The sequence below is a fragment of the Passer domesticus genome, chromosome 4 (assembly GCF_036417665.1).
Source record: "Passer domesticus isolate bPasDom1 chromosome 4, bPasDom1.hap1, whole genome shotgun sequence".
In the NCBI taxonomy this organism is placed as follows: Eukaryota; Metazoa; Chordata; class Aves; order Passeriformes; family Passeridae; genus Passer; species Passer domesticus.
Window position 1 is genome coordinate 13,353,645 of NC_087477.1, and position 15,115 is coordinate 13,368,759.

The following is a 15,115-nucleotide window of genomic DNA, read 5'->3' on the forward strand; positions in this document are numbered from 1 at the left end:
CTATCATAAAGAAGATTTAAGGTTGTTATTCAGACAGCACAGAAAGATTAGGGCCAATCTTTAACATTAACTATGGAGGAGCCAGTTCCCAAACCCAGCTATAGATTACTATGGAATTGCTGGAAAAGAGATTTTGGAGAACTAGCATGAAAATAAGTGCAAAGGAAAGAAACTGAAGGGGAAAATTCTGAGCTTTCGGTCTGTACCATAATCCTGGAAGGACAGAACACCGACACAGGGTTTGTAAACACATCCTTTTCCATTATTTCACTCTGCTTCTTTCCCACCTTTTTACTACATTTCTTTTTTCATCCACTTATTTAATCCAATTTTTTATCCTTTTTTTTCAATCTGTGCATTTCACTTAATTTTGGCTATGCAAGAGAGTGAAGCAAACAATTCAAAAGAAAGCCTTTTCTGAATCACAGCAGCCTCTTATTCTGCCTATTTGCTATATAATGGTGTATCTGGATGGGGCCATTGTTGTTCCAGGACCAGAAAAGCTTTTCCCTTTTGAAGAAGTGTGTCTATCAATATACAAATAATTCATACAAAACTAATGCATGACATAAAACATGCTTTCAGAAGTGTGCATTTAGGAAAGTGAAAGATTTGTATGACTAACATAGAGTAAATGTAAAATTCAAACTAATTATTTTGTTGCCCACGCACACAGATATTATTTTCCCTCTTCCACCTCTGTTACCAAGTGTTGTTAAGTGACGTGACTGAGAGGAAGAGACTGTGCTCAACAAAAAAACACTAGCAGGGATAAATGGCAGATGAAGCCATCACTCTGGGAAGTGACACCTTATCATACTAAATTCCCGTGGTCAAAAAGAAACTTGTGCATAACACTAGCACATGAATAACCCTAACATTCCACATACTCCCTAAAGCTAAGCAGCAAACTCAGCCCTTACTCCATGTTACAGCTGCATGGAGCACTACTACAGCACTAACAGCCACCTCCATACACAGAATAAAGGGGAGAGGGATCATTAAAGAGAAACACAGATGGCAGAAAAGAGTTCAAGAGGAGGGAAAAAAGAAAGAAAAACCCAGATAATAAAAGGGATTAAATGAACTTTAACTTAAAATTCAATTAAGTGATGACTCAAAGTCAAAGCAAGTTGCAGGTTAAAGCTGCCTCTTTCTCAGTGCTAAGACACTTTGAGTAAGTTCCATTTTTAGTTTTAAAGGTTCTGTTAGAAATGAAGCATGACACAAACATGTGACCCTGGCAGTCTTGAAAATTGGATCAATACTGAGATTTCCTGAGCTCTGGCAAGGTAGTAGTACAATATAAAAGCCAGACTGGGGAAACAAATCAGGTTAGGGGAAATCATTGCCTTCCCTCCTTTAAAGAGAAGGGAAAATCAAAATTATTTTTCTAAAGAGAAAATAAAGTACAAAAGCAATTCTCTTATAGAAATCAGTTACAGACTGCAGGGGAGTCTATACACGCTTTGGTTAAACACACAGCAGTCAGCTTAAGCATCATCCATTCTTTTTCAATTTAGCAATCTTAGTCATGAATTAGAGAGGCTATTTCATCCTCTTCAGTTTTAGAGCAATTAAGAACTACATGCTTGCCATATTAAAGATATATCGAATAACACTGGCTGTTGTGGCCTTGGGGTTGAGCACACACATGAAAGGGCCCTAAATCCTTCAGGCTGTTTGCACACCTACAGAAAGCAAAGCAAGCAGGTCTCAGGGTTTGTACTTGATCAAAACACAGACAAAATATACACATTGGGGCAAAAAGTTGGGCTGTATTTTCATGAAATATTTGTATTTTAGATCTGAGCCTGAGTTATTCCCTTTGCTGATTTTATTAATATAGAAGTAACTTGGGTTTATTCTGCATCTATTCTCATGTGGAAGATAACAGCAGGATGAACAAAGACACTGGAAACTGGATGTGTCAGTGCTGAGGGGAGTGAAGGAAGCCACTTGTGTGGTTTGTAAGGAGTCCCTGTTGCTCAAGAGCTTCACAGAGGCAGAGTTTCAAGCGTGGGGGCACTCATTCTGCAGAGTCATCAGGAGAGCCATGCAAACCCAGCAGGTGAGGGGGCTTTCTAGGACAGGCAACAGCTCTTGGCACACACAGAACCAAACTAGACAAAGCCTCCACCACCACTTCCATACGCTGGGCTCGGGTGCAGTTGCTCTTCCCAAGCAGCTGGGCAGGCACACATGCGCTTGGCAGATAGCAGGGAACAAAGCTCCAACCAGAGCACACCCAGTGTAGACACAGTCAAAAACTTCTCAGCACACATTATGTCAATTTATAAAAGAAACTGGGAAACAAGGAGATAGCAGCATTCAGTGTTAGTCGCAGTGTGAAGAAGCAGAAACAAACAATCAGGGTGCCTCAGCCATCAGAAAGTGTTCAGCGGGAGAAGGAAACCAGAGAGAGGCTGAAACTCAGAAAAAAGGCCTTGATCCAGCTCCCACTGAAGTCAACAGCAAAGTCATTCAACTACCTCAGAGTGCTTTCCAGCAGGCTGTAACTGTGCCATCCAAAAACAAGGCAAAATTCACATTCCAGGAGGACAAAAAACATGATCCTAACATAGGAAACCTCTACAATATTAACTTCTGACATCATTCTCTTCACTGCATTAGTCAGCTACTGAGAAATTCAGTGACATGACCTAAGAAAATGGATCTGTAGTTTGGGGATTTAATTAGCCACTTTATAATTTTGCAGTGCTTAACATTTAAGGCAATTTTCACCTTTCTAGAGTTAGGCTGAAGGAGGTGAACAGGTACTGTGCCAATTAGCACTTATTTTGCCAAGAGAAGATAATCTCCTTTGGGATGGTTCAGCTTCAGGTGTTCTGTGCAGAATGTAACACACCAGTGGTTCAAGCACTGACTGACCATCACACAAAAAATGTGTGGCATGAAAAATAAGATATACTAAGGTGGGTTGTTGTTCTACTAGTTCAAATACAGTGGTACAATTTGGAAATGTGGCTTAGAGAGCGGCTCTGCAATATTCTTTATACAGACAAGTGAGAAAAAAGGCCCACTTACTAATATAATAATTTAATAATTTAATAATTAAGTGGTTTGTGTTGAATTATCTGGAAAGGAACTGCCTTTTTAAATATGAAAATTAAACCATGCCACCACCAAAAAAAAGGTATGGTTAAACACCTATGGTTAAAACAAGCTAGAATGGTATAAGGAGCTTTGTTAAGACTTTTTGCAGTGGGCTTATTAACAGTTCCAGAATGGTTTTGTTATAGACGCCAAAGCAGATGGGAGAAAGTGGACACTTACTGTATGAGAGAAATCATGCCATATATAACTATTACTGCTGGTTAGATTGGTTTTTTTTTCTCTTGGCTAATGGGCACTATCAAAACACTAAAGCATCCAGAAGTGAGGTAAGAGGGGAGGATAAATAGGGTGGGTCAGAAGTGCAATGTAAGAAAGAAAGAAATTATGCAGAAGTTCACCTGCTGTTGTCAAGATCAAGACATGGAGAAGAGCATCTGCAATAGAATAGATGGTTTAACATCAAAAAGGAACAGAAGGGGGGGGGGGGGGGGGAAGAATGAGTTAAATGAAATACTGGAAAAATGAAACAGATTTCTAAAGCAAACACATGAACATATACACATATATGCATATTCCTCACATGTGGGAAGGTTGACGTGAGTATGGAAAATAAGCCTACATGAACAGCCTGTGGCCACTACCAGTACAGAAGTGAAACTGGAGGGATTTCTCTGTGGACATTCTCACACTGGAACCCAGACACCTAAAATGCACAGCTGGATATTGAGTAAGACTCTCAGAAGCAGGCAAGGGGAAATGCTGCTTGGTTTAGCTAGCCACATCTAAAATGTGGACTGTGGGATACCAAAGGCTAAGGCACCTAAGGCAATTCCAGCCAGCGTTTCTGATAGCACAATAAATCATGTTTTTCTTTTCTTAAAATCCTCTATCAATACACTGTCCTCCACTTCCTTCCTTTTCAACATGTTTCTTGTCCTCCTTTTGTTCTACAAAATGACAAATTTCAAAATCTCATTTTGACCTGTTTAGGCTCTCAGTAATCACTCAGTGTCACACGGACAATTGGTTTTCCAACTTTCCTTTTTATTTTATGGATGTCCATTGCCATTTTCTTCCATTAACATGCTTTGCTATTAATGAAACACACTCACTCTTTTTCCTCATTGTAACTTTCTGAACAAATGCCATAAAGCTGCAGAATAATTTGAAATCATTTAGACTTTCAGATTTAAGAAATGACTATCAGCTGGTCGCTGCCAGGTCCTGTTTCCATAATGATTTCCAGGAAATCAACCTCACATTGGGAAAAACATAGTATGGATTCAAAATACAACACTTGAAATATATTTTGTTTACCTTGTTAGCAAGGATCCAGCCTCCTTTTTTGCAGACATGCAGCTAAGAATGATAATTCACATTATTTGTCACAGTACGAGCTGCCCCATCCCTCATCTTTTCATAGAAGGAAACAATGACTTCCAGCAAGATAAACTCACTAATCCCAACTGTGTAATTTATTTCAAGATATAAGTAATGACGCACTCTGACAATCTGTTAGTCAAACAGGGACTTCTTAATCAAATTATATAAAAGAAATCAGGATCTGTGATCAAACAGGAGCTTTACTGTGAGTCAGAGTTGGAAAACCTGCAGAGCTGCTGCGTGTTTGCTCTAGAGCAAGTTAATACCAAGTTAATATCAAAGCATGGACCCCAAGCTCCTTCCTCACAGTGCAACGATCCTGACAACACGTCAGATTTGCTCTCTGATCTACTGTGACTCTACACAGCTGTAGAGAAAGAAAATTCTTAGAAACATAAATCTATACAACTAATTCCACTGTATCACCAGAACACAGCTAAGAGAACAACATAGTTTCGCACACCATTAATGCTTTTAAAATCTTAGAGTCACCCTTATCTTCACCATTCCTGCATATTCTTATGGGAGATAAAAATATGGTACTGCCAAGCAATGTCTAAATGCTGCAAGTCTTTCAGTTCAGTGATTTTTTTTTTTGCCTCCAAGCTTAATAAAATACACAATAGGAGATTGTGTGGTATGAGACTAAAACTGTGAAACATATTTACATTTATGTAGGCACTAGTTCTGTCCCTCACATTACAGCAGGTAATTATAAATTATATCCCCTAACATCAGCAGTAAAGACATACAACTCTATCTTATTGGATGTTCAGCACCCAAACTTTTTGGCATTCTTGGAGATCCTTAACTTTGCTTAACATGTAAGATCAAGTAGTTTTATGAGAAGATGAAAATCTGATTTGCTTGAAAGAGAGTTTAAGTGCAGGAGTTAATACCTTTTTCTTCAGCTGAAGTAGGAACCTATCTGGAAACTGTCAGCTGCATAAAATGACCAGCAGACCTTTATATTGAGATTTTGAGCCCCGCAAGAGCATAATCTCTTAGGAGAGAAATATTTTTGGGGTTTCAAAATGTTTGCAAAAAATTCTGACCAAAGAACTTTTTCTTCCTTCCTGATGAAATTATCAACATATTGAAGGAACAGTTATATTTAAAATTAAATGGATGGTTAAAACCTTTTCCCTTCTGAGACTTCAAACATGGAAGAAGATTCAGTTAGTTATGCAAAGGCTGAAATACGTCCCTGTGAAGTTCTACATTGAGAGAACAGTTCCCTATGAATTTATCCCTTTGCCTGGCGTTGTTACACTGCGATCCACACAAACACTTCCCTACAATGGGAGATCTGTAAGAACCCTACAGCAATTTGGGGCTCACCACTGGAGTGGAGAAAAGTGTAATTTCTCTCCTCAGATTGTACAGAACACAAGCTTACTACATCTGCGACAAATAAATTACCATCCAATACCTTGTTGATGTGTTATTTCTCAAAAACACCAACTGAATTCAACACGTTTTCATTATCTTGGGCAAAACCAAGGCCACACCCTTGTGTAGGACCACTGACAGTGTTTATCTAGTGTTTCTTTCAAAATTCTGTGAGTTTCCTTTCATGATATATAACTACCACTTCACTGCATGCCCTAAATGTCAGCCCTGCTGCTGATTCATAAGAACCCACTAACAGTGTGTGTTTGCATGTGGAGAGGAGTGTGGCTGAAAACAGGGCTATGAATCACAAATACATTTGTTGTTCCAGCAGAGTAAGTGCAACAATCATGAACTTCTACAACTGCTTCGCTTTTAAAGTAAGGTCTTAGAAGCAAAAATCTAGTAGTCAATGTACTTCTCTAAGAAAACAGATGCACCCCAAGAGTTTATGACTCAGACCAATCTAAACAAGATCAAAATGAAGTGTTGTACAGTCTTTTTCAAAAGCTGAGGAATTGTTATTAAAGCTTTCTTTATTACAATATTCAGTGTCAGGTTAGTGTATATATATAGAAAGAAGAACATAATTTGTGTTGTGTTAAAATTCACTATTTCATGTAAGGCTGCAGAGTGTTGCTCCTATTAAAATCACATGTTTTATCCTACCACTAGCATCCTGGTCATCTCAAAAGATGGGAATATCACTCATATTTTTTAAAAGAAAACAAAAAAATAATTGCACATCTAAGTGCCACTCTTATAGAAAGTATTTAGTCCATCCTCAGCAATCACAGAAAAGACCTACCTTTCAGAAAGAGCAAATTAATACATCCTTTGGAAAAACCTGTAAGCTCTCCAGGGTTAGAGTAAAGCACCAAAGCAATTTTAAACCTTTCATACCAGAATATATATAAACAGACACACACTTTACATATTAAATATTTTCATTTCATTTGTTAGTGTTGGAGATCATGAGAAGCAAATCCAAACAGTGCTGGTCACAATCAATTATCCTACAATCAGCTAACAAACAATATTCTCATCCATGTCACATGAGTCAATGTGGCAATATTGTCCCTCCCCTAGATCAGGACTGCCTGTCATTCCAAATGGGACTTCAATGCTATTTTTTAAAAATACAGACTGTAAGATAATAGCAAACTCATTCAAGATTGACAAAAATAGTCTTTCCCCTTGTGCTGTCCAGTCATGCTGTGTACACAGCCCACCAAGATTAAATGCTTTTTGATTACTCCAGTTTCTTCTGAATTCATCTGCACGTTCCCCATCCAATCCGATGGCAGGACACAAATGTAGAATTCAGTGTGAAGACTGAAATTACTTAAACCAGTAAGGAAGAGCATTTAAAGCAAATGCAGTCACAGATTTTAAGGCCAGCCAGGATAAGGTTTGTAAATATGATCTTGGCTGGGCCTGCATTTTGACCTGCCTTATGCCATGACAGTGAGTTTGCCTAAATGCAAATGCTTACAAAGAGCCACATGAAACAGTGGTCAAATATGTGCAAAGCACATGATGTTTTGGTTGCCTGTCTATTTATGTAATTTAGAAGGCAAACACTGGAGCTGTTTGGAGCTGAGGTAGTGCTCACCTCAACTACTCCACCAGCACAGTAAGTGCTGACCATCTGGAGTGATTAAGCACTTGGTGTCAATTATTATTAACTCTGAAAGGCATTGTACTTATTTCTCCATAAAATGCACACAAATGCCTGTGTGTATGTGTCATTTATCACATTCATTCCCCTTGTACTTGACTAAAGGCCCACTGACTTGCAATGATTTCAGTGAATAGTCTTGGTACTCAGGCTTGCTTGTTTGTCAGAGCTTAAAAGATCATAACAATTTATTGGCAGCTCCAGGAGGCAATGAATTAAAACACAGCTCCTAGTTAAGCTTTAGTGTCACTGCAGGTACTCTGTTTCTCATTTTGTAGTGTAATGCTAATTGATGCACTCACCCTGAATGAATAGGGCTGGAAGAAAGAGCCACATTGTCCAAGATTTCAGGGCCCAAGCTTAAGCGATATGAATTCCTTTCAGCTTCTTTCGCCAGAGTTGTTACCTTGGGAAGCAAAATAACCCCATTTTACTACAATGAAATCCATTAATGAACAAAAAAAAAAAGTATTTTGCATAGTAGTGCCTAAAGCATTTAAATATTTTCTTTTAAAGCAAAGGAGTATTAATAGCATTAAGATACAAGAAACCCTTAATGTAGCACTTTGTATTTCCCTAATGTAATCCTATGTTAGTGGCCTCAGTGAAAGAATGCTGTGATTTCACTAAGAAGGCATTTCCTAAATCTCTTTTTTTTTAACTATAAGCATGTTTCAAGACGGTATCTTTTAGGACAATGGCGATGAGTTCATTACATCCCCTGAACGTGTAGCACGATTTCTATTAGCAACATACAAACATCTGCTAAAATGGAGAACATTAAGAGCACGGTCCCTGTGCTACAATCACACAGCATACCCCTTTATTTTGGACTAAATACTGCACAGCACAGGATGCCATTAAAATGCCTAGAAAATAGAGAGGTTTGTACTCAAACGAACCAAACAACGCACACCACACCGTCTCATGGGAACAATTTGCAGAGCAGCCTTCCCCTGTTTCCTGCTCTCTGCAGCCAAGAAGGGGCTGGGAGGGGTTTGCTCACCTGCTGGCTGGGGATGAGCACGGTGTCATCGATCATGGCGCTGTCGCGCAGGTAGGAGGCGTGGCTCAGCGTGTGGGACCTGTCGGAACTGAAGGACCGCAGGCTGGCAGGTTGGTAGGGTGCCAGAGCAATGCATCAGCAGCACACAGGAGGTTGCAAAGGTGGCATGACAGATCGAGTGGGAGAATGAGAAAAGCGTGCTATTAGCAACACCATGCAGCTTCCAGGGGCAGCAGAGCACAGTCAGGGGAAAAACAGCTTTGCACACCTGTGTTGTGCCACCTGCCTGACCACGGGCCACAAAGCCTTTGCACTGACACATTTGCTTCCAAATGCAGAACCCAGAGATTAATCTAGATTACAGTTTATTTTATACACACAAGTACTTTAGATTTGGCTTTGTGGCATGATGGTTTCCTCATAACAAGGAGAATTCATTTCTGTTAAGGCTCTTTGGAGAACTTCTCTACTGCATCACACAAGCAAACCACTATGGAAAGCCAGGATGCTACCATCCTGAAGAAAAGCTCAAATGACTCTTTCTGAAGCTTTGCTGGGATTTACTCTCTCCCCTTAAGCTGTAAATCAGTAAGCCTGACATTGTCCCCTGGAAGGTACACACAGCAAGGCGAAGTGTGGCCAGCCACAAGCTCCTGTGTAAAACAGAACCTTCCTCTGAATGCCAACAGCATCTGCAGGGAGACAGCCCCAGTGTGAGCACTGATCTCGCTGTAAGTACACACAGCTTTACAGAGCACTGGTTGCTGTAGCAATGAGAGGTGCAAGGCAGTAAATAAGCTGCTTCCAAGCACTGGCTCAGAATGTAGCTGCAGTATCCACCAGCAAAAAGCAAAAACAAAAAAAAGACAAATACGACACCACAGAAGGACATATTGAGGTAAATGGGGTTTCTGCTACCAAATAGCATGAGTTTTGTCCTTTTTGTGTTCACTAGCTGCAGTATGACAACAGTACGATTTTAAAAACCATATCATCCACCTTCAGATGTTGTGCATGTACTTTGTGATGTTGATGTAGACCTTGAGGAATACCACACCTCTTACTGAAGGAAGCAGTTTTGTGTTCCTGGCTTACACATCCGTGAGTAGTGCTCATAATGACTAACATGCTGGATCAGAACAATAGGCCATTTATCCAGATGCACAGAGTTTTAAGGGATAGTTCATTTTCAGCAGTTAGCAATAAAATTCACGGGTTCATTACAGACACAAGTTTCAAATGCTTTAAGTGCATATCATCTGATTCAGACCACAGCCTTTTTTAACAATAGTTACACGCACTCAGTAATTTTTGATCCATTTATAGAAGCAAACGGTTATCTTATTTTTATTAGAAATACGTGGCATTGATGAATAATCAGTGCTGTTGAGCATTAGCTTATACCAGTGGCCTGTTCAGCATCCCAAGTAGATTGTACAAAACTGGAAGCAAAGATAGCTTTCAGAAAGCCTTGAGAAAAAAGCAAACCAAAATTTAACACTTTTTCTTTGGCTGAAGAACAAGCTTCAGTAGCAGACCCCATTTGCCATCATCATCCTGTGTTCATTTCCATGTTTGACATTTCCAGAACCACTCTGCTGAGCCATGCAATGCCCGTGAGGTAGTCACCATCCAAGCTGTAGGTTCTGCTATTCAGCTAACACCACGTCCTGGATAGACACTGAATGGGGGGAATCCTGAACTGCATTTGGCTGGTTATCCCTGTGGTGGCTCTGTCCATCCTCACTGCTACTACCACCAGTACAAGTAGCCAAGTGCTATCCACTGTATAGTACCTGTCCTAATTTTGCTCTAATAAATACAAAATGAGCTGGACTTTATTTGCAGACAGGATAGGCACATCCATGACTGAGGTCTGCAGGTAGTTATAGTACAATTATATATTATAGTATAATACATCGTTATATACATTATATATAAATTTCCTGCTACACTCAATTTCAAAAGTAGAGCTCAGATGGAACTGCCTCATCTGTGCGTTGGACCAACTCAATGAAGAGCAAACCAGGAGTTAAAAGGTCTGTGCTGCTCAGACTTAGGAATAAAGGTACTGATTGAAATGATGGTCCCCTCAGGGACTGAGCACAGGACTTACTGTTTATCAGTGCCATAAGCATTCAGGAATTCCACGAAACATAAAAAAGCCTACCTAAACCAGACACAAGACCAACACCTAAATGCAGATTCTTCTCAAATGTGGTTGATAAATCTCAGGTCTGAAGGGTTGTGGGACCAAAAGCAGCCAGCCCCAGACACAGACCTGTGGAACCCAGGAATGCTGCAACGCTCCTGAACCTAAGAGTGTGCCTTGCCTGTGTACACAGGCACATGTCACCCACCTCTAAGCCCTGACCAAGGCCCTAGTGGTATCCAGAAAGTAGGACTAGCATTCCCATGCCAAGTTTCTACTCTGCTTGACTGAGGGACTTGCAGTGCACACTCACTTCCCAGCCTAGACATAGACTTAATGAGCTCCAGACTGGTTGAGCATTATCTCTTGCTTAGATGTAAGTGTATATTTACATGTGTTCTTTCAGAAGCTGAGAAAAAAACCTGGGGTCATGAACACTGTAAAAATGGACCTCAAAAATGTTTCGTAACATTAGCATTGTTCCTTTGGTTCTCCAACTCAACTTTCTGCATACAGCAGGCCTTCAAAGTGGATGAGCAGACAGGTGCCATAGGAGGAGATAGAGACAACAGGTGTTCATGCTATGTAATACCTACCTGGGCATGATGCTAATGAAAGCATATGGAAAAGAAAAATGAAAGGGAGAGAGAAATAAAATAAATAGGAAAGATGGTTACAAATGAAAAATACATGTTTGTAAATCAAATTGTTTAATGTGTAAGATCATATGAGTCTAGAGTGCTAATACTATCTTGCTTTACTGAATTTCCTGAAAAACCAAAGTTGTCATAATGCAATGAAAATCACATTAAAAGGAAATGCAAAACAACTGAATCAGTCTCTGTGAAAATTCTTAAAATCAGTAACCTGAAGGTGACAGAAAATGAGGCCATGGAATTAGAAAGATGTCCCTCTTTCAATATTTCTCCCTTTAGAATTTAGCTGCATTCAGTATAATTCTGGTTCCTACAGGATTTGAAATAATTTTCATACGATACAAATGAAACCATATCAGTGACATGCCAGTGAGAATCTACTGAAATCCACTGACAAGATTTAAAAGCTAAAATATTCTAAATAGGAGCCTAACTTAAACTGGCTTAACACTTGCCTGCACAATCTTTTCTATACATCTTAAAACCTAAAACACTCCCAAACTTTGCTACCATTGAGAGAATGAAAGGTTTTGATTTTAGGCATTCTGATGTAGTTCATAGACTTCCTCTGAGCATTAAAAAGCCACACAGTCTCTTTGTTTTCAGTGGACTCACTGTCTAAAAACCAACAGACTCCAGGCTTGCAGGACCTGAATGCTGGGATTTACACATGCTGCGAGGCAAACCAAACTGTTTCCTGACATCTTTTGTTCCAGAAGCAATTCCCAGCTACTCAAGTAAACAGAACGGATCCTACTGATTCCACTGAGCTTCAGAAATGCTGCCAGGATAACGACCAAGACTGGAAAATGAGGTAGCTTCAAAATTCTGTTGCCAAGATTTCAACTTTTTTTCTTTTCTTCCCTTTAGTGTACCCCAGTTCTAAAGGCAGTGAGTCTGGAGACAGAGCTGATTACACCCAGGAATGCCTGGGTGGCTATTCTGAACTAGAACTGTGGGGGTTAATCTGCCAGCTTGAGCCTACACTTATGCTCACTAATGAAATCTTTCCTTTTGGGAAGGGAACTCCATATTTTTTGTAGAATATAATGACACTCAGAAAAAGAAAAATTAAATCAAAGCTGCATGCACTCTTATTCCACAAAGAAATCTAAGCTTAAATTCAACTTTTTAGACATAAGCAAATCAGTACATTGTCTGGACTGAATAAACTAATGCTTCTATTTTATTATTATTATTACAGTTGGGTCAGTAGAAGGACAAGTATTCTTTTTCCTGCTAATTCAACCATGAGGAACCAGAAAGAGTGGAGGTGCTTGCAGACAATACACTCACTGCCAGTCCAGTGCAGAATGAGCTGGAAAGTCCATTGCTCCTCTCCTGATACCTTGAGCCAGCAAACCACTCCAAAAAGTCAGCTCACCTGATGCTCAAAGCCCCTGTCCACCCGTCCCATGACTCATGGCAGAAGCAGATGAGGGTGACCACCCCTTCCTCCTGCAAAGTGGTGACTGCCACACTGACACAGTAAACAACTGCTGACCTGTGCACCCCCAAGCAGAGACCCAGCAAAGGGATTTCACACACTTACAGCAAAATGAGTGCAGAAGTATCATGAGAAAAGTTCCACATCCGGGCAAATACCTGTCTGAGCGTCCTCCTTCCAAGCTGTACCTCAGGTAGTTCATTCCATCTAAGAACTGGCTGCTTGGCAAAGAGTCATCTCCCAGCTCCCGGAGGTCTTCTGGCCTAAGGTACTCCCCTCCATCTCCTGTCATTGTGTCATCACCTGCAAATCAACCCACAAGGGATAAGCACACACACGACTTTGATTCCATGGCACCTCAGAATCTAACAGCTGGATGGCACAATGAAGAGGAAGGCATTTTCCACTCAGGAAACACTGCAAACCACAAGCAATTAATGTATTTAATCAAAGTGGCACATCAAGCAAGATCTTTTGAAAAATAAAATTAAAATCAAGGTGATTAATCAATTAGATTTCATATATTTCTTCTTGTTGCACACAGTGGCAAGGAGCACACTTTTTTTGCTATGCTCTGAAGCGTGGTCTTTCTGTTCTTTAATCCATTTCAGCTTTCTGGACACAGCTATGCTGCATCCCAACCTGACAGTTTATGGTTAAATATGACCACTCATTTGATTGTAATCTACATGTTTTCAGATGAAAACATATTTTCTGTGCCTTATGCCTTATAGTCCCAAAGGTTAACTTAAACTCTCTATTATCCAAACTTCACATCATACAAGGCACCCATATTCCAAGATCTTTCTGTGATCAGCAACAAAATTCATGTTTCTAGAACATGGCAACATCCATAAACTGGAAATAAGCTCACTTGCATAGAAGGGAATGATCATACTTTGTAATGAATCCCAGCCTAAAGGATCGTTTGTCATTTGACCCAGTAACCTTTATGCATATATTCTGAATAATGAAATTTAATCCTTTTTCTTTTTAGGTCCAGCATTCTTTTCCCCAGGAAATTCTGTCTATATGAAGTCACGATTTGCTTTTCCCCAGCAGACTAACAAAACAGATTCCATTGCCAAGCAACGTGTAGATGTTTCTTTTCATTCCCACTTGCAAGACGCTTCCTCTCCACAGTTTGTGCCTGGATATTTCAGTCATTTTCCCGCTGGTAAATCACTGCAGTGTGAGCCTGCCAGAGCCTTGGTGTGACCCGCAGAGCCTAACAACATAACCCCAGGCCACCAAGATCTTTATGCCTTCTCATTTGCTAGGCTGTGTGGGCTAACTGAAGTTCATCTTGATACTTATTTTCACAAAGCAAATCAAGCTATTTTTTTAGATGACATTTCAGTAAAGAAATAAATAATTTATTATTTGTCATCTAAAACTAAGTAAACTTTGGGGAGAGGGTGTTAAGATTTTTATGCATACACAAATATTAGATATAAAAATGAGTCTTGAATATTTTCAGTAAAACAGCAAAAACTCTTGAAAATTCCATCTGCCCACATTAAGAGGGAGAAACTGGGCACAGTTTCACAGAAAACAATAAAATTCATTTAATCACTTCATATTTCCTGTCTTCTGACAGATGATGCCTCCTGTTTCCTGGGAATGTCACATTAAAAGCACAGGGCTTAGTGAAAACTTGGAAGATATTAAGGCAATGCTGTTAATCAAACAGTAAAAGGAATTTCAAGTTATATTTCAAATAAACTAGATAATGATAATCATGCCAGACATTCCATTTATAATAGAAACAAAGGCAAAATCTTTACCATTTTCATCACACCCACAACCTTAAAAAAAAAAAAAAAACCCAAACAAATCCAAAGTCTACTCTGGTTTCAGCTTGGCCTCTGATCTGAGAGATGTCAATAGCGGGGTTGAGTCGCAGTGTTTGATGTGATGGGACATCTGCAAACAGTAACCAGAGCAGGCACAGACATCTCAGAACAGGCAAGGACTGAGGGAGCTCCACCCACGGCCCGTGCCCTCCCATCTTCCTGTCCTGGGATGAATGCCCCAAACGTGCAGTGCCTCCCAGCATATGGAGAGAAAAAAATAGGTGTTTAACTCTAAATGATTGCGTGTCCAGCTGACCAAGGGCTTCCTGACACAGCAGATCTCACCAGATGGTTGCTTTGTGGCAATACAGGAACTGCCCTTTTTCATCATGCAAGAAACAACCCGTCTGCCATCTCAGTCCCCATCAAATTAGTGCCAAGAATATTTCCACCACTTACTAACCACTTTGTGACAAATATAACCCTTGACATTGCTGGTTTGCATGCTCCATGGTTTGCAGTGG

The 15,115-nt window shown here is 40.0% G+C and overlaps 1 protein-coding gene across 50 annotated transcripts in view; it reads right to left on the bottom strand.

Annotated features, from left to right (window-relative positions):
- ANK2 (ankyrin 2) overlaps positions 1-15,115 on the bottom strand; it is a 277,110-nt gene that overhangs the window by 42,223 nt on the left and 219,772 nt on the right. For 24 of the 50 annotated variants that reach the window (XM_064416065.1, XM_064416074.1, XM_064416072.1 and 21 more), the window contains 5 exons: positions 12,954-13,098; positions 8,541-8,643; positions 7,837-7,940; positions 4,396-4,437; positions 3,477-3,512 (listed from right to left, as the gene is read on the bottom strand). In XM_064416065.1, coding sequence (XP_064272135.1) covers positions 3,477-3,512; positions 4,396-4,437; positions 7,837-7,940; positions 8,541-8,643; positions 12,954-13,098 — 430 coding nt within the window. Of the gene's footprint in view, positions 1-3,476; positions 3,513-4,395; positions 4,438-7,836; positions 7,941-8,540; positions 8,644-11,288; positions 11,301-12,953; positions 13,099-15,115 lie in introns of all 50 variants that reach the window. The other 26 variants (XM_064416081.1, XM_064416104.1, XM_064416076.1 and 23 more) reach the window with 6 other exon arrangements.